Source organism: Chanos chanos, chromosome 2 (genome assembly GCF_902362185.1).
Source record: "Chanos chanos chromosome 2, fChaCha1.1, whole genome shotgun sequence".
Taxonomy (NCBI): Eukaryota; Metazoa; Chordata; class Actinopteri; order Gonorynchiformes; family Chanidae; genus Chanos; species Chanos chanos.
This window is the reverse complement of record NC_044496.1, coordinates 42,423,072-42,442,129: the sequence shown is the minus strand read 5'-3', so window position 1 is coordinate 42,442,129 and position 19,058 is coordinate 42,423,072. Positions and strand designations below refer to the sequence as shown.

The window sequence follows — 19,058 nt, the reverse complement described above, 5'->3', positions numbered from 1 at the left end:
ATACAAGACAAATCAGTAAACATGTATTTCCAGAATAATTTTTAATTTTACATTCTGAGGAAAACACATTTCAATGAAAGATGAGCAACACAAGGACTTGAGTTATGCTGAATTTGACTGTACACCAAGCGTGTTCAGACAGTTATGGACCCACACAGTAGAAAATGTCTGTAGCTTGAATTTTCTTCCTGCTTCTCACACTTGGATGTCTGTTGAGGCTCCCAGCTCTGACAAAGCATTCCTAATACAAAAACAAACCATGTGAGAAGATGAAAATCATGTTAAAAAAAGAAAGTCTTTGTGTCCCAATAAAGAACACCGTCACGAACAGAATGTCTTCAGTTGAGTCATGAAGAGATCTTACTTTTGTTCTTCAGACAGCTCAAACTCCTGCTGCACCCTGTCAATGAGTTTAGGTGTGATGGGGAGACAAAAACTGGCTGATATCTGCACCAACTCTACAGCCTGCTGCACATCACGGCTCTCCTTTATGCAAGTCAAGAACTCCATCATCAAATCCTCACTGGACCAGACCACAAAAACATCCAGTTATGTTTCATTCATGCACTGAGTGGCTTAGCTTAATAAATAAAGCTGAATCTCTTCAATCTTTGTTAGTTTTCCTCAGAATACTTCTAATACACCCTTATGTCTAGTGCTTCTACTGGGCCAATTACATATTTGAAAAGTAAACAACTGTACTGAAATCTCATATAACAAATCTGAGGCTAGTCATACTTACGTAGGAACTCTGTTGTTGTCCTGGAAGAGTTTTAACATGTCCCTAAAAGGAACAGAAACAGTGCTACAGTCTCTGACTTTAAAAATGAAAACCTTGAACCACAGTTTTTGTTATCAAATATCTACCATTTTCATAACTCCTAAAGAACAAATGGTAAATAATAATTTAAAAAAAAGGAGCACAAATTCACTCCCTAACTCCACCACTTTCAGTGGAGCTCTTACCAGGCCTCTTGTCTCCTCTGGGCAGCCAGGAGAATGGAGGTAATGTTGCTCAGGGAGCTGGCCGTCCATCCCAAAACAACCTTGCCACGCTCACTCTGAGTGTACACACTCTTCACATCCAGGGCACACTGTGCAAAAGACTCTTGCACCTGTGATGAATAGGGAACACACTTAACACATCCAGCTTATTCTTAACTACTTCATGCCAATCTGAAGTTGTGCTCCTTTTCCTGAGAGGGTTTTTTTTGTTGTTCGCACAGTATTTACAAATGAGGTACTTCACATTACTAGTGGGGTGACTAATAGTCCAATTTTGACCCAATCAAAATTCATGGTGGCCAAGAGAAGTTGCTAAAAAAACAACAACAGGCTTTTCTTTCCACATTACCATATAAAAGAACACACCACTTGCCTGATGTTACATGTTCAAGAAAAGTACAAGTGCAAGTTATGAGGGCTCACCTCAGGGCTTTGTTTTTCTCTGGCCATGAGGGCCAGTATCTCCTCCACTAGATCAGGCTTATTGTCGTGGCCGAGTTTTTTGACATCTACAAGAACGGCAGTAATGGAAATCATGTAAAAGATAAAACAGTCTCACATTTCCTTTCAGACTCAGCAAAGTCGTCATGTTAAACAAAAATGAGACAGTTTGTGAAATGTCAAAGTCAAGTTGGATTCTACCTTTCCATATTTCTGGGATGAGGTCTAGTCTGTTGTCGGTGTCAAGTGCCTGAAGCAAATCTCTCATTCCTTGAGAATTGGGGTAGAACAGCTGTGGGTAAAAATGTTACACAGTCAGTCATATACTTTTCCTCCAGCTGGCAGTAATCGGAACTGGATCATTGTGTTTATATGCCCACTTACGGAGGGAATAAGTTCTCTGTACCACTTCAGCACGACATCTACATTCTCCATCATGCACAACAGGTTGAAAAATCGCCCGCTGAACAAACATCAGAGATACACAGGTGAGACCAGAAACATTTTTTTGCACCTGATAAATTCTTCTGTTGCAGAAATGTAGACAGAAAGTATTACAACACAAATTGTTCACAGTGTGTGTGTGCTATCACTTAAACTTAAACTAAACTTAGATTAAAAAGCATACCAAACAAAGTGTTCTAATCAGCTTGTACAGAACTCACTAGTAGATGCTCTGCTGAAAAGAATCTCCCAGCAACCTCCAGTTTTCTCCTACACTCAGCAGACTGTGGACTCTGTAAGCCTGCTCCATGTCCTTAGTGTCCAGGCACTGTTGGGACAGGATTCTGTCAGATCCACGGGCATTTGACAACAGGCTATGAAGTATGTTTACAATGTGCTGTGAATGGCTACTGAGGAAATGCTCTAGCAAAGGTCAAGCCAGGTTTAAGTGTACTTACAATTCTCATGGCACTCATGAAGAAAGACACTGTAAAACAAATGAAGAGATTTTTTATATATATATCTTTTCCGTAAGACCTTGGATTAAAGTAACTTCAGTGAGCCTTAAGTGTCATACATCAAAATATAACACATGAGAAATGGATGGATATTTAGTCAGACATAGAAAAACTCCTCTCTTTACAAATGAATAATAAATATTGTCTAGCAAAATCCTGAAATGCCTGAACCTGTAATGTCCACGTAATTTCAAATCAAAGCAAAGGGGGATTATAATTATACTCATCTAAAACAGCATTCCCCTAAATTTGGACAGACCAGAAAGAACTATATTCACTATGTTGACAACAACGAGTACTGGTTGTACCATCGTCTGGATCCTGGGCAACAAAGCTCTTTCCCGACACCTCATTCATCACGTCCTGTAAAATATTTGTATTGCCTGCGGCTGGGGAGGCTGCAGAGAGAAAGATGAAGACTGCCGTGAACAGATGACTAACCCTCGTTCAGCTCAGAGGGAGAGAACTCATCTTTTCAGACTGTTTGAAAGGTTACAGTGCTGGCAGTTGGAAGCAATACAACACTACATATCTCAGGCAATATGTACAACATTTGCAGTTATACTCAAAGCTATGAGCAAATAAATAAGACGTTGAAACCTAGCTGGGGAGGCAGCAAAGTTACACAGTGACATAGAACTTCACAATATATTCAGTGACATTTGTTTTTTTACCTGCTTTGTAGAAAATGCCCAGGACATGGCTATATGTGGCAAGACTGGGAACTACAGTAAGAAAATAAATCTTTAGGTCACATAATTATCAACAAAACAATCATTTCATTTCTGCTCATTAGCTTTACTTTGACTTGCATAAAAAAAAAAAATCTACATTAACATGAAATTGTGTTCAGGCATACCGATTCCGAGAGCCTTCATCTCACTGATGATGAGGAAGGCCTGGGTTCTGGCCAACGAGCCACAGCGTCGCAGGGATTTGAGTACAGCGTTAAACGTCAGCAGGTTTGGGTTCACCTTCTGCTCAGCCATCTGCCTCAACAGCTCCTGGAGGACAGACAACCACACAGTCAGACTTCAGGAACCAACACCGGACTACACAATACACCTGTGATAGAGGTTATCGCTCCAAACTTACCACAATCAGGTCCCATTTTTCATTATATTTCTCACGCACTTCTGGTGCGGCAGTGATCAAGGCATTAAAGATGTGCACGTCACCTGTCGGACAAGACGCCAAGACATTGGTGAAACTTAAAGGAAACTGAGGTATCAAAAAAAAGCAACAGTCTGAGAGATTTTTGCTGAACTATAAATGTGTGATCGATTGCTTTTTGTAAAAAGCTACACAAGTCAGCAGAACACACCACCAAATGGTAGTAACAAGCAAACTACACTTTTGCGAGGAAAAGTTTAAACTCACCAGTCAGTCGATTGTTCAGCATGTCAGTGTAGGTGTTGAAGGCCTTTGCGTAAGCACCATACTGAGGATGGAATTAAGGACATGAACTGACATAAATCTGGACACATCCATGTGAGCGAGCCTGTAATTTAAAATAATGTCTGAACATTTACCTTAACCATGCCTCTGATCAATGCACTGTACGCTCGTGTGTTTGGCTCCGGCATCAAACTGAAGATCCTCTCTGCGTTATTATTCTCCCTGTAGAAAAATACTTTAATACACTTTTGCCTTTCTAAATCTGAAGGGGATTTATGGGTGGATAATTTAATTGAAATGGACTGGTAACATTTTAAGGAGAAGCTCACCTCCAGACTACCTTTAGCACGTCAGAGGCTCTATGTGGCCTTCCTTTTTTCCTTCGAGGATCACCTGAAAGGTCCTCCTAACAAAGGACGAAATAAGACGAAAAGCAAGTACGGTAAACATATTTAGATCATTATGTTTGTTAGCTGGAACACACAACTGACATGTTCATAAATGTTTGAATAATTACTTGATATCGTGGGCAAAGTATGTTACGATTGAGCTCATTTCTTTCATGTATCCTGAGTGATTTCCTTCAGTAGTTTATGGACTTGTACTTGTCACATGCAGATTTATTTCAAAGCAACCAAATCTTTATTTTAGTCCACAATGTGGTTTATTTTAATCTTCTCATCAAGCCCTAGACGTATAGGTTTATTTTTATATTTCAGTAACTGACTTTTTACATTCAATATGATGGGTTCCTTCTATGTCCCTTAGTCTGTAGGGTAAATCCAGTGTAAATTTTGTAGTGCAACTGGCCTCACCATGTCCTCGGTCCCCTGCTCTGGTGTGTCCTCCCGCAGCGGATCCCGGTCACCATAGACACAGATCAGATCTAATAGATCATTGGTGAGTTCCACTGACACACTGGTGCCTAGAAAGTTTAATCACAATCAGTGACTCCATGTGAGCTGATACAATCACACTGCACCCGTGAATCAATAATGAAACATGAAATGCATTGTTCACACACACAGACGTATTTTGATGGCCAAAACACTTTACCAAGTATCAAAGTAAATTTCTGATCAGCATGGAGAGACATGTCTGCAAGCAGTGTCTAGCTTTCAACATATATAGGCTACTTGATGAGAAGCAAAAAAAGAAAAAAGAAAAAAAGAAGAAAAGTTGGGAGTAAGGGACTGCTATCATACCAGGATGCTGAAGGCTAAACCAGGATTTTAGCTATGACACCAGAGTTAACACATTTAATATGACCCAACTATATGTGCTTCCTGTGACTGACTTAAATATCTGCTTTATGTGATTGTATGACATAAAAACAGTGTATTTTGTCACAATTTGTCCAAGTACGATAATTCATGAGCAAGTATAATAAATGGTTTGTCTTCTCTATCTTCGGGGGAAAATATCCCAGAATCTTGATGAGTAGTTGAAAATCTGAAGTCAAGTAGGAGAGCACTGTACTCTTTGTGGTGTACTTACCAGCCTGCACCAGCTGATCATACATGTCCACTGCAGCTTTGACTTTCCTGAGCTTTATCCGCTCGATAAGTGCAGCTTCAGACACATCTTCAATCTGCAGCTCCACAGTCTCTGGCATCAAACACTAAGAAAATGATTTTTGGGGGGAAAAAATCAGTTCCTCTCAACTGAAATACAGTTGCTTCCCTCTACAATACAACAGTGCCTGCAAAAATACTCACAGGAATATGGGGTTCTGCATAGTCTTTCTGGAAGTATTTTGGGTAAGTGTTAACAAAGTATTTGGCCGCATTTCTGCCTGATTCCAGGGACAGGGAGTACAGTTTCTGTAGAGGAAAAAAGGCTGTAAACAAAAGACTGTACATGGTAATACATAAGAACAAAGTACAGAGTCAGCTATTAACAAATACATTCATACAAACTGAAATGATATGTCTTATTTGCTGTCATCACTCACAAACTCTCCAGAAGTTCGTGGAGTGAGGTATGGGTCATCTTGAAACGTGTAATGTGCGGCTGTGGGGTCCTGAAAAGAAAATATGCGTCCACACATTTCATTAATGGCTATACAGATCTCAGACGAATTCAGAACATGCATATCTGGGTACACATACATGCATGTGATAATTCTGACATACCCTATTAACAGTGGAAGCGAGTGCTTGTAATACGGCTTCTTTACTCCTGTCACAAAAAAAGGGAGAATTAAATAAGCAAAGTTCAATTGGCGCTACTGTTAAAGAGTTTATCAAAGCATCGCATTAAAACAACATACCAAGTTTTCTTTTTCGGGAGGACGATTTCCTCTGCGGACCCCACTAGAGCGTTGGTTAAAATACACCATTAGATCATGGGACATATATGTAAAACAAAATAACAAATATTTTCTAGCCAACCAAGTACCTTGTGCGGCGCTTTCAGCCTGCTGACATAATGCAGCCCACTGCCCGAAAGTCCTGTGAATGCCCAATAAGGTGTAAGCGATACATCGTACATGTTAATGCAATTACTCGGCAGGTGGCATAAAAAAAAAAGCACTGTAATAAGCTGCCTGGATAATCTAAGCACTGAACTCACAAACTAGGTAACTACTATGCACAGCCCCTTGGAGTGACCTCTTGTGCAGGCACCAGTGCCTTCAGGGTTCATTACGACACTGACAGAAATTAGACAATACGAATATTTCATAACCAGCAAACAAACTATTGCTTTTAAGCAAATCTTACCTCCGCTGCCATTCTTTTTCCAAATTAATGTAAAGAATTCTAGTAGCCTTACATATCTGACGCCCTAAGTATGCACAGGAGGACGCCATTTTGGCGTTGCATCGAGGTGTATTCTGGGTAAGAGCATACCATGTATATTTTCATTTGGGGAGTGACTTTTATTATTTATAGATTGTTAGTATACAATAGTCCTAAATGCAGAAAATTGTTTTCCTAATATTGCTGTTTTACTATTTTGTGTTTTTCATCTGTCTGTGATCAAATGGTTACCCAGAGATCCTAGTCTCAGCTTTTCATTTCCGTATTTGCTGATTATATGGTATTGTCCGTTCAAACCCACGTGTTACAGAGTTCGACGGCCAAACACATGTGCAATATACAAATGTGGATCTTGCTTAAAATTTATGTGTAGTTCAGCAGGCATTCACCTGAAAAATGCTTTTTACGAAAGAGATACCATGGAGGCGCTTGGAGGGCATATCATTTGGCATGTATTCCTCCAAAGAAATAAGGTAATGTTAATAATAATTGGTATTGTGTTCTGTTAAACTTAAACAAGCTGCTTTAGAACGCTTCTCCACCTGTAGTTAAAGATAGACGCATGCTAGAGAGCTAGTCAAAGTATCTTGACGTTGCCATGCATGTATTCTACTTCAATGCGAGATTGTTGCCACTTTCTACCGCCTGTCGGGTACAGAGGCAAAGCTATCGGTAGCTATATGAGTGTTTTAACGAGTAGTAACTGTTGCCGTTAGTTCCACAAACTGTGATCATTCGTTTATGACCTGTCATGAAGTTGGGATGCTGGATTTAAGTCATGTCTTTTTAAACAACAGGAAACTGAGCGTCAAGAACATCACAAATCCTCAACTCCTAGATGCTGTGGGTAGCGCTGCCCCCAACGGACTCTACGATCTTTCTCTGGGTCCATCTGATTCCAAAGAAGTCTGTACCACCTGCATGCAGGATTTCAACAGTTGTCCAGGGCACTTTGGACACATTGAGCTTCCCTTACCAGTTTACAACCCCCTCTTCTTTGATGTGAGTTATCTTAAAGCATATGAACTAAGAAGTATAAATCATTATCTCACAAGGATGGGTGTGATTGATGTAATGTATTGATCATATCTTAGTACCACTATAACCTCTTTATTGTGCTGGTTTGCAGAAACTGTACTTGCTTGTTCGGGGCTCCTGTCTGGCATGTCATATGCTGAACTGCACTAGGGCTTCCATTCACTTGCTGTTGCACCAGCTGGAGCTGTTAGATATAGGAGCACTAAAAGAGGTTTATGAGCTGGAAAATGTACTCAATCAGGTGAGTAACAAGCATGAGTATTTAGCAGTGATGACTACCTGAATGAGCTTCTTTGCATGCTTATAAAAAGCTCTCAACAGGAAATATTACTGAGATTTATGTTGTTCATTATTGTTTGTTTTTTTTCATGTCAAACTATTCTCATGCCTTTCAAAGCATTTGGAAGGCAATCCTCAAGCATCTGGTGAAGACATCCGGGAAGTTTTGGATGATTTTTGTGCTCCTATTATTAAAGCCAACAAGGGCAGAAAGAACAGTGCACCGGTGTGTAACAATGATTACATTCACCTCCATCTTAAATCTCTCTTAAAACCAAATCGGTTTTTTAAATTTAATGTGTGAGTGGGTAAGATTTTTAGATCTGGTCTCATTGTTCTACACAAATTTTTCGCCCTGTTTTTCATACACTCGTATAGCTAATATACATTTGTTATGCTCTTTTGACTTGTGCACTATACATTTGTTAAATAAGCATAGTTCTTCTTCACTCGCTTGGTGAGTCTCTGTCCTTACATATGTTTATTTGCTGTCTGCAGATCAAACATTTGTGTGAGTTGAAAAGCAGCCTCATTAACAGCTTTTGGAGAGTCCATATGATCTCAAGGAAATGCCCCTACTGCAAGTAAGCCCAAGACTCCCACTTTGGTTGGATTTCTCCTTTCTGGAATTTTTTACTTTACACTTTGATGAGCGTTTCATTGATGTGGAATTATTGTCAAACAGGATCGGAAGGTCAGTGGTACGAAAAGAGCACAATAGCAAACTTATTGTCACACAGCCCCTGTCTAAAGGAAATTCTGGAGAGAAAGATGGTGAGTAAAATGCTCCATTTTCCTCCTAACAGAGCCCATGCACTGAACTGCCAGCATAATCGGTCAGAGATTATGTCTCTGTAGTAGCATTATGTTTGTGTTGAACAAGAAGCTATTGTTTTCTGCTCTTCCCAGATGACCCTCTGGCTGGTAAACGAGGTTACCTAACCCCAAGCATGGCCAAACAGCATATTACCAAACTCTGGGAGAAAGAAGGTGAAAGGCACAAGATCAGAGCATTCACGTTATTCATTCATGTTTAAACACAATTGAAACGCAAACTTGAAATATCAGCACACACAAGAAATCATAGTAATTATCATGTAATAAAAGTCAGATTGTGAAATAGCCAATATTCTTCTTTTTCAGGTTTCTTTCTAAAACGCCTGTTCTCAGGACTGGATACAGGGGATCCTCAAGATGGTTTTAAACCAGATGTGTTCTTCTTAGAACTTCTGGTGGTTCCTCCATGCAGGTAAGATCTCTAACGATGTGTCCCTGATTGGAGGATTAATCTTCACTAACCGTAAGAGACATTTCAGAGCTAAATATCCAAACGGAGCTTTTCTGAAATCCATACACAGACTTACAGATGTCAGTGTATCCCACTTCTCTCTCATACAAGTCTTTTTCTTCAGTGTGTAGAAATCAGTGTGTATAGTGTGACTTTTCAGTTGTGCTTGAAGAGTGTATGAATCTTTTATGGGCTGAATAGGTACCGGCCTATCAATCGTCTTGGAGACCAGATGTTTACCAATGGGCAGACAGTGAACATGCAGGCGGTGATGAAGGACAATGCAGTGATCCAGAAACTGCTAGCGATCACAGCTGCTGAGAAGGCCAAGGAGATCGAAGGCACTGAGACGGAAATAAATGAAGTGAGTCATTGTGATTCCTTTGAATGGGTGAATGGCGAATGTGGACTACAAAAGATGAATCAAACAAAACATGTAATGATTTTTCTTTCCCATGTATTTAAAGTAAGTGTGCAATTTGGTCACATGGTATGTTGCGCTTTAGTTATAACGTGCTTTTGTTTTTGGTTTATTTTTTGCAGTCTGATGAGGCAGTGGACTCCAAGCAGACGGACCAGGCATTCTTGGCAGGAATTCCTGGGCAGACACTCACAGACAAGCTTTACAACATGTGGATCCGGCTTCAGAGTCATGTTAATATCGTGTTTGACAGCGACATGGACAAACTAATGACTGAAAAGTTTCCTGGCATTCGTCAGGTCAGTGTGTGACAGTTCTGTTCTTTGGTAGTGGATGTATTTCAGCAGTGTTTCATGCTTTATTGAAGTGCTTGTGGTGTCCTCTAATAAAGCAGCATTTCCCAGTTTCATTCCTGTGGATACACCATGCTGCACATTTGTGTTTCAGCTCAGGACAGACAGACTTGATTCAGTGCTAAATGGCGAAGTTAAGTTGCTTAACTTGTGTGTTAGAGAAACGCTTTGTTGTCGTGCGCCTTTGAGTCGAGCGTCCCGGAGTACCTCTCATTAATTACTCATGTACATGCTATTTCTTTGCAACTAATCTGTGATGTATTGTAAGTTTCATTATTTCATAATTCTGTTTAGTTTGTTTTAGCTAACATCATTGACCAGCCAGCATTTCATATATGCAATTTCTTTCAGATCTTAGAGAAAAAAGAAGGCTTGTTCCGAAAACACATGATGGGAAAGCGTGTGGATTATGCGGCTCGATCAGTCATTTGCCCGGACATGTACATTGGAACCAATGAGATTGGAATACCCATGGTAAAACCTGTTCATAATATTAGTGTTTATATTCTCTTTAGATATCAACTAAGTTACATGTACGCTTGCTTGTATTATTACCTACATTTTTTGTTTGTGCTTGCAGACAATTTTATTTGCTTGCAGACAATAAACTGCTGTCTTTCATTTAAAAAATAAAGTCTACAAAAATGTATTTTGATTTTAACTATGGACAAATTGATGCCACATTACATTGCAGTATCTTTGACGTGTCTTAAAATGTTACCGTTTTTCTAGGTGTTTGCTACCAAGCTGACCTACCCTCAGCCTGTGACCCCATGGAATGTGAAGGAACTGAGGCAGGCGGTGCTGAATGGGCCCAACGTTCACCCTGGAGCTTCTATGGTCATCAATGAGGATGGCTCACGAACCATCCTCAGCAGCATCAACGTCACCCAGAGAGAGGCCATCGCTAAGCAACTTCTTACCCCCAGCACTGGCCCACAGAAGATTCCCATGAAGATTGTAAGTATCTCAGAAACACTGTCGAAGAAAGCCAAATTCATCACTTCTTTTTATGGTCACATTTTATAAATGGACTTCAATATCCTACAAAATGTCTTGGTTGTAGGAACCAAGACATTTGCAAGTTTTCAGCTAAAGTTGTTCTAGTACTTGGAAACGTTAACGACCCACCTCTGCCTGTTCTGTCCAGGTGAATCGGCATATTAAGAATGGGGATGTACTTCTTCTGAACAGACAGCCCACCCTGCATCGCCCCTCCATCCAAGCCCACTGTGCACGCATCCTCCCCGGGGAGAAGGTGCTGCGGCTGCACTATGCCAACTGCAAGGCCTATAACGCCGACTTTGATGGAGATGAGATGAATGCACATTTCCCGCAAAGTGAACTGGGAAGAGCTGAAGCGTACATGCTAGTTAGCACAGATCAACAGTATTTGGTGCCTAAGGTGAGTTTCCTCCCATGAGGAAGGAAATGTGGAACGCTTGTTTCCGAGTGGAAACGGAAAGTTCTTAATATAAAAATGGAAATGCTTGACTGTTACAGCCGTAATGTTTTGATTGCTGAAATGGTCTTTACGTAAGATGTGCAAAATATGGATGTTGTCCACCTCATAGAAAAGGTTTACAAGACTTACTCATGGTTCAGACACAACGAAACCCATAGTGATGTTTGAAATGTCTCTTAAGTCACCAATTGAGTTGTCTACATCAATTTGAAGGAACTAGGTTTCTCAACCGATATTGTACTCCACTGTTTTCAGGATGGGAAGCCGTTGGCTGGCCTTATCCAGGACCATATGGTCTCTGGCACCAACATGACAATCAGAGACTGCTTCTTCTCACGAGACCAGTACACTGAGCTGGTTTACAGAGGCCTAACAGACAAGTCCGGCCGCGTGAAAATGCTTCCTCCTGCCATCCTTAAGCCTTACCCTCTATGGACTGGCAAACAGGTGACTGTGTGCTGTGTACTTTTATTCTGGAAAATACTGCTGCTTATTTAAGGACTCTCATCATGAAAAAGTGATGTGGGTGTTCGTTTCGATTAAAAGAACACAGATTGAAGGGTCAGTTTTGCTTTGTCATTTCTTGTGTGAAAAATGGAGCAATGGGGCACTATTTGGGACCTTTTTCCATTGGAGTGTGAGTTGGCATTTTTTCATGTTTCATAAATCCTGATATCTCGTTCTTCTCTGTGTAGGTTGTGTCTACACTTTTGCTCAATGTCATCCCAGAGAACCATATCCCATTGAACTTGAATGGGAACGCAAAGATCCCCAGTAAGGCTTGGGTGAAGGAAACACCTCGCCCTGTACCTGACTACCAACCTGATACCATGTGTGATTCTAAGGTGACCATCTCTGCCGACATCTGTCTACACTAATGCATCGCATTTAGTGAGCTCACAGAGGTCTTGTTCAGCTTTGCCAAGACATGAAATTATCCTTGCACTCAAGTCCCGTGGGAATACCTTGCTCTTCGAAAAATACAGCAGTCATGCGAGACTATTGCTATTATCTCCCATACTAATAGTGAGGCCAGCAGCAATACAGCCAGAGAGAGTAGATTATTTCAAAAAAGATTAAAGGCTCCAATATTAAAGTTATTTTCTTTATATTCTTTTCCCTCTGCTCTCCTTTAGGTGTGTACAGTGTGTTTACTGCAGAACTGCTGATTGTTTAATGTGGTTTTGTTCAGGTGTTGATCCGTCAGGGAGAGCTGCTGATCGGGGTGCTGGATAAGGCTCACTATGGTAGTTCAGCGTATGGTCTGGTGCACTGTTGTTATGAGCTATATGGAGGAGAGACCAGCGGGAAACTCCTCAGCTGCCTGGCACGCCTCTTCACTGCCTACCTGCAGTTATACCGAGGCTTCACCCTGGGTAAGAGCCCACTGACTGACTGGTCGAGCAGTGGCAACCTGTGCCTGTTACATGAAACTTAGAAAATGATTGCTAGTCATTGTGACTTGGAGTTGAGCAGTGCCTTGTAGATGTAACTTCTGTTCAGTTTCATGGTTCCTGAAGCATGCACATGAAACAGGGTATTGAGGATCAGTGATAAGTGATTAAATCATTGTGTTTTCTCTGTCTCTGGCAGGTGTGGAAGACATTTTAGTGAAACGTGGTGCCAACAAACAAAGAAGAAAGATCATCAAAGAATCTGTCAAATGTGGTGCGAAGGTTAGTTGATGATGATGGTCTCTAAAGCTTTTTTAAATGTGTGCATCAACATGTTGCCTTCTTTAATGCCACAATTTCACATCCTATATTGTTCCCAACCAGAGAGGGTTTTTTTTTTTTTTTTTTGTGAATTCTGTAATTTCATTAGTGCTGTAATTGGACTACGTTCTCATGTTGTGTGTGTGTTTCAGGCTCTTAAAGCAGCTTTCAACTTGCCCGCTACTGCTACAGAGAGTGAAGCCAGAGACCGTTGGCAAGATGCTCATCTCAGTCCAGACCAGCGTGATTTCAACATGGTTGACCTGAAGTTTAAGGAGGAAGTCAACCAAGTCAACAACAATATTAACAAGGTACAATAATCACTTTAGCTGTTCCCATGCTCTGTATATAGTTAAAACTAACAACATAGACACTTCCAGTCTTTCCTTTCCTTCTCCTCCTTTTTCATCCCTCTCTCTTTCCTGTCCCTCTTCCTTGAGGTTCTTTTCCATTTGGTTCATGTACAGCAAGTTTAATGGAGTTAAGGAAGCTTCCTATGCCCTTGATAGTTTTGGAAATCATGCTGTTTTGTGGCATTTGCGCTTCTAGGTTTGCATGCCCCTGGGTCTGCATCGCTCCTTCCCTGAGAATAACCTTCAGCTTATGGTTCAGTCTGGAGCCAAAGGTTCTACTGTGAACACTATGCAGGTAATTCTGTTCACTGCTCCGTGATGAGTTGTACACATGTACTCATGTTGCAAAACAAATTAAAGAGATACTGTTGTGTCCTTGCAGATCTCCTGTCTGCTGGGTCAGATTGAACTGGAAGGTCGACGACCTCCACTGATGCCTTCTGGAAAATCACTGCCCTGCTTTCAGCCTTATGACCCAGCGCCCCGATCTGGAGGTTTTGTCTCCGGCAGATTCTTGACTGGGATCCAGCCTCCGGTACGTTCTTTATTGGATGTTTGGAGCTTATTTCAGAAACTACACAGTCGTTAATGGCTTTTGGTTCGTGTTAGCCAGTTTGGTATACCTTCGTGTCTAGATGTAGTGTTTATAGAAAAGAGTGCACAATTGAATATTAATCAAGATTTTTTTGCCCCATTTCATATGTTTTAGGAGTTCTTCTTCCATTGTATGGCAGGGCGAGAGGGTCTTGTAGATACTGCTGTCAAAACAAGTCGTTCAGGCTACCTGCAGAGGTGAGACTACAGACAGATCAACCAGTACCTCTCTCTGTTACCTGAAACTGTAACTGAACTTTAGTCAGTCGCATCGTGGCCTGAAGTGAGAGAATCAGAATTCATTTCACTCAAAGTCAGAATGTGAGAGAGATTTGAGTGTTGTCTGTGTGTGTGTTGTGATTATGTGTAGGTGTGTCATAAAGCACTTGGAGGGTCTGGTGGTTCAGTATGACCTGACGGTGCGAGACAGTGATGGAAGTGTAGTCCAGTTCCTTTATGGAGAGGACGGCTTGGACATCCCCAAGACTCAGTTCCTGCAACCCCGCCAGTTTCCTTTCATTAAAGACAACTATGAGGTAGGAACTGCCCTGCAGATGCATTTGGATTTACTCTTAGCACTGTCTCCATTATCACATATTGCATTTACATTTTAAAAAAAAAAACTACATTAAAATGTGGTGGATATTTTTCACTTCATCTTAATTTATAGCTATTTCTCTTCGTACTACTTGTATCTTTTTGAAAATTTAGAACTGTCATGCACATATCATATTACACAACGAGTGTAAACATGTGTTGTTTAGGTCATCAGAAAATCCAAGTGTTTGGATGAAGTCCTTGCCAGACTGGACACACAGGCTGCAGTCCAACATTTTAACGCCATTAGAAAATGGAAGGCCAAGCATGAGCATGTGTCTCCCAGACAAGGCGCTTTCCTCCTTTTCTCCCAGAAGAAACTAGGAAAGATGAAATCCCGGACTCAGGACCAGCTGAATGACTTAAACAACGGCAGGGATACAGCCACACTTCAGGTACTGAATCATATCACTATTGGTCCTCAAAAACTTTAACAGCCTGTAATCAGGTTGTTTAAAATGTTATGTGGAACTTTCACTCTTTCTGTTCAACTTTCAGAACTTACCTTCTCAGCTTGCTTTTTACCCAAACTCTTGGACTGAAAGAAGTCTAAAGTGCTGTACCTTTTTCTTAGCTGCTGGAGAGATGGAGATCTCTGGATGAGGCCGGTCAGATGAAGTACATTAAGAAGGCCTCCCGCTGCCCAGACCCCTGTTTGACCACCCACCGACCAGACATCACCTTTGGCTCTATTTCTGAAACTTTTGACTCCATCATTGAGTCTTACCTCAGCCAGTGTAATGTCAAGCAGGACCATAATGGATGCCCTGGAGACCTTCATACAGAGAGGTGAGTATCTTTCCATGTTGGTAGAAAAGACGGGCGATGTAGCCTCAAAGAGATCAGAATCCTTAATATACAATTAGAGTTTTCCTTTGGTTTCCTTGATATTTAAATCTCCGAAAAGTCTCATCTTATGTTATTGTCTGAGTGCTAATATAGAAGACTGAATAGCCCAAAACAGTTTTTTAAAAAAAAATCTTCATCTATAGCATGTCCTCTCCTCCTCCGCTGTATTTTCAGTGATGTAGTTTGATGATGTAAACCACACTGATGTTTGTATGATGATTTATACCTGTTCTGCAAATGCCTTTGAGCCGTCTTTGAACGTGTGCTCTCCAGATTAAGACAGTTACTGCAGCTGAAGTGGCAGCACGCCCTCTGTGACCCTGGAGAGGCAGTGGGTCTGCTGGCCGCCCAGAGCATCGGTGAACCCTCCACTCAGATGACACTCAACACCTTCCACTTTGCCGGCAGAGGAGAGATGAATGTCACTCTGGGAATCCCCAGGTATGCATGCTCAAACATACAAAAACTGTTACACCAACAGCGTTTTGCTCCTAGAGCAGGAAAATAGGATGAACTTTCCATCAGTAAAGATCCTCTTGTTTTTAGATAAACATTGAAGGATTTTAGTCCACTGATTTATATGATGATCAAGTTAGAGAGAGGATTGTGCATATGATGAAGCCATAGTATGGCAAATCTCGACGTTGTTAGTAGTCATAATTTTTTTCTGCCGACATGAATCACACTTTATGTCACTCTTAGATTACGAGAAATCCTCATGGTTGCAAGTTCCAACATCAAGACACCCATGATGAGCATTCCAGTGTTAAACAACCAAATGGCTGTGAAGCGAGTTAAGAGCCTGAAGAAGAAGCTCACACGTGTGTGCCTGGCAGAAGTGAGTGTTGACTTTATTCCAAATGATATAGGTAGCAAGATATAGTTCTGTGATGTGATGGGCTGAACAACACCAACATATTATATCTGTCAGTGCGTGGCAGATAGTGCTGGATATGTAAATTAAATGTGAAAAATGTGGGTGGATTTGGGAGTTCTGAAGGTCATGGTTGAATTTGAACCTAGGTCCTGCACAAATTGGACGTGAAGGAGACGCTAAGGATTGAAGGGAGTCTAAGCCAGAAGAAGCGAGTCTTCACCCTCACCTTCCACTTCCTGCCTCCTGAACGTTACCAAGAGGATAAGATGCTCTCGCCCCAACAGATTCTCCGCTACATGGAGGACAGGTAGCCCACCCGGCGATGCTGTCAATAACGCCCCGTTCTTGATACTTTGTAGTAGAATGATTGCTTTGAAATACTGTGAGAATTGCTGATGATTTCTTGACTTTGTACTGCCATGGACAAATTGTCCAGGTTCTTTCGTTTGCTGCTTGAGGCCATTAAGAAGCGGAATGCTAAGCTAGCATCCCTTAGTGCCGTGGATACTCGCAAAGCCTCAGCGAGGGATGGGGATCAGGATACAGGGGATTCTGGAGATAGACAGGTGGGGTTCCCTCCTTTAAGATGTGAAACACATGGATATGTAATGCCGTAATGCAAATAATTTCTCTCAACAATGCGATGGAATCTTTTGTAGGACGCTGGAGAGGAGGATACAGAGGAAGGTGGGATTGTGGATGACGAGGCCAATGAGGGTGACGCTGATGCCTCGGATATGAAGAGGAGGGTGAACCAGGAGGAGGAGGTATAGAACTGAGAAAGGAAACCAAAAGTCCTTATACAAATACTATGACTGAATCTTTTCTCGGAGTGTCATATTTGCCATATTCCCTTATACTCTACACATACAAAATGAGCATTTGAACGACCCAAATTGGAAGAATGGCCCTGCAGTCGGTGAACTGTGTCTCATAGGCTTTCTGCTGTTGTGCAGGTGGACTACGAAAGTGAAGAGGATGAGGAGAATAATGAAGGAGAGGAGATTGCTGATGATAGAGAGGAAAAGTCTGAGGAGACCGTTGATGAGGAGACCACAGGAGCCTCACCACCGGCCACAGGAGCTTCTTCTGAGTCCCCCACAGAGCTAGGCCAATCAGAGGACAGGATGAGAGTCAATGCTGTTCTGGACCACAGCTCTAGCATCGAGGGTTACCGATACGACAGCCAAAATGGTCTCTGGTGTGAGGTACGCTCGGTCGATGTAAATTTAGCTACTTTTATGGGACTTAAACACAGACATGCAGAATTTAAACCTTTTATACTTTTAACGGAGAACAGCAGCATTTTTCACCTTTTTGAAAATGTATGTATATATAAACTCAAGGACTTGCTTGTAATTTCTTTATCTCATTGTCTCCCCAGTTGACACTTGTGCTACCTGTCAGCAAGGTGCACTTTGATCTCACATCACTAGTGGCTTCGCAGGCCCAAAATGCAGTGATCATGGAGACTAAAGGCATAACACGTTGCCTCCTCAATGACGTCACCACCAAAGAGGGCAAGAAGGAGCTGGTGCTCAACACAGAGGGCATTAACATGCAGGAAATGTTTAAACACAGTGATGTGAGTCCCGTATTCAGCAGTGGTTTCTTATTACCTCTGTCCTTAAGCCACTTACTTACTCATCAGTCTGCATACTGATTAGATGGGAGATGTTAAGAACCATTTGTTTCTATAAGTGATGCATAGATGAAAACATGTTGATGAAGAGATGGTTATTGCTTTGCCCTCTGCATCACGCCCTTGTTTCCGTTTTTGTGTCCTAAGATTCTTGACCTGAATCGGCTGTACTCTAATGAGATCCATGCCATGGCCAACACGTATGGCATTGAGGTGGCCCTGAGAGTCATAGAAAAGGAGATCAAAGACGTCTTTGCTGTCTATGGTAAACTCCAGTCACTCTTTACTCAGACAACAACTGAAAAGTCCTGACTTGAATAAAATGGAGGTCCAGATATTCTCCATCTAAGTTGACATTTTAGTATAGGCTTAAGTGAAGAAGCCCAGTATGTGGTGAGTCTTCAGAGATTCATGTTTGCTGGATGCTGGTAAAAACCTCTCAATCTTCTCTGCACAGGTATTGAGGTAGATCCAAGGCACCTGTCCCTAGTGGCCGACTACATGTGCTTTGAAGGAGTGTACAAACCACTCAACCGTTTTGGTATTCAGTCCAACAGCTCACCACTGCAACAAATGACCTTTGAAACCAGCTACAAATTTCTTAAGGAAGCCACAATGTTGGGTGCGTATGTCCTCTCCAATTTCCACACTTTCATAATCAAGATAAAATTGGTCAGAACAGCATAACAACAATAAAAGCATCTGCTTAAAATCTTGAGCTAAAAAGGTGATTATCATATTTTGATGTGTTGGTTTTGCCTCTCAGTTTTTCAAATCATTTCTTGTGTATGTCTGCACTTCACAGGCTCCCGTGATAAGCTGTGCTCTCCCTCGGCTTGTTTGGTTGTCGGCAAGGTTGTGAAAGGGGGAACTGGACTTTTTGATCTGAAGCAACCTTTGCAATAGACTTGAATAGTCCTGGTGTAGGATTTTTTTACCGTGCGGAAATGAGATATCCGTTCTCTGATATGCTTGTAACAGACACACATGTTAAAACTGAGAGCTTATTCTGTGTATGA

General features: G+C 41.5%; 2 protein-coding genes across 2 annotated transcripts; one reads left to right on the top strand and one right to left on the bottom strand.

Annotated features, from left to right (window-relative positions):
* Positions 1-32: 32 nt before the first annotated feature.
* Positions 33-6,618, bottom strand: ptcd3 (pentatricopeptide repeat domain 3). The gene is made up of 24 exons (XM_030765814.1): positions 6,530-6,618; positions 6,207-6,259; positions 6,079-6,121; positions 5,942-5,987; positions 5,761-5,829; positions 5,525-5,629; positions 5,304-5,427; positions 4,622-4,731; positions 4,136-4,212; positions 3,941-4,028; positions 3,789-3,849; positions 3,504-3,586; positions 3,268-3,412; positions 3,083-3,133; positions 2,717-2,806; positions 2,349-2,377; positions 2,112-2,218; positions 1,831-1,909; positions 1,648-1,738; positions 1,429-1,514; positions 967-1,115; positions 743-784; positions 365-523; positions 33-241 (listed from the first exon to the last, which is right to left on the bottom strand). The coding sequence occupies exons 1-24, from the start codon at positions 6,616-6,618 to the stop codon at positions 196-198; spliced, it is 2,022 nt and encodes a 673-aa protein (XP_030621674.1). The 3' UTR covers positions 33-195.
* Positions 6,619-6,964: 346 nt separating this feature from the next.
* polr1a (RNA polymerase I subunit A) lies at positions 6,965-19,058 on the top strand. Its single transcript, XM_030794322.1, has 34 exons — positions 6,965-7,041; positions 7,366-7,570; positions 7,698-7,847; positions 8,004-8,111; positions 8,384-8,469; positions 8,571-8,659; positions 8,795-8,875; positions 9,029-9,134; positions 9,375-9,537; positions 9,717-9,893; positions 10,299-10,421; positions 10,680-10,907; positions 11,098-11,352; positions 11,668-11,859; positions 12,108-12,257; positions 12,605-12,788; positions 13,006-13,088; positions 13,280-13,438; positions 13,677-13,775; positions 13,863-14,015; positions 14,190-14,272; positions 14,445-14,610; positions 14,839-15,066; positions 15,246-15,460; positions 15,794-15,961; positions 16,223-16,358; positions 16,544-16,704; positions 16,834-16,963; positions 17,057-17,164; positions 17,354-17,605; positions 17,782-17,982; positions 18,187-18,304; positions 18,497-18,661; positions 18,845-19,058. The coding sequence occupies exons 1-34, from the start codon at positions 6,965-6,967 to the stop codon at positions 18,943-18,945; spliced, it is 5,100 nt and encodes a 1,699-aa protein (XP_030650182.1). The 3' UTR covers positions 18,946-19,058.

What these genes read in the sequence shown, in the direction of transcription:
- ptcd3 (XM_030765814.1), bottom strand. Translation starts at nt 6,618, where the DNA reads ATGGCGTCCTCCTGTGCATACTTAGGGCGTCAGATATGTAAGGCTACT. An exon ending in GTGCTAAAGGTAGTCTGGAG is followed by an intron (nt 4,029 to 4,135) that starts GTGAGCTTCTCC and finishes ATTTTTCTACAG; the next exon opens with GGAGAATAATAACGCAGAGA. An exon ending in TGCCCAGGATCCAGACGATG is followed by an intron (nt 2,378 to 2,716) that starts GTACAACCAGTA and finishes TTTGTTTTACAG; the next exon opens with TGTCTTTCTTCATGAGTGCC.
- polr1a (XM_030794322.1), top strand. Translation starts at nt 6,965, where the DNA reads ATGCTTTTTACGAAAGAGATACCATGGAGGCGCTTGGAGGGCATATCA. An exon ending in TCAACAACAATATTAACAAG is followed by an intron (nt 13,439 to 13,676) that starts GTACAATAATCA and finishes TTGCGCTTCTAG; the next exon opens with GTTTGCATGCCCCTGGGTCT. An exon ending in CTCCGCTACATGGAGGACAG is followed by an intron (nt 16,705 to 16,833) that starts GTAGCCCACCCG and finishes CAAATTGTCCAG; the next exon opens with GTTCTTTCGTTTGCTGCTTG.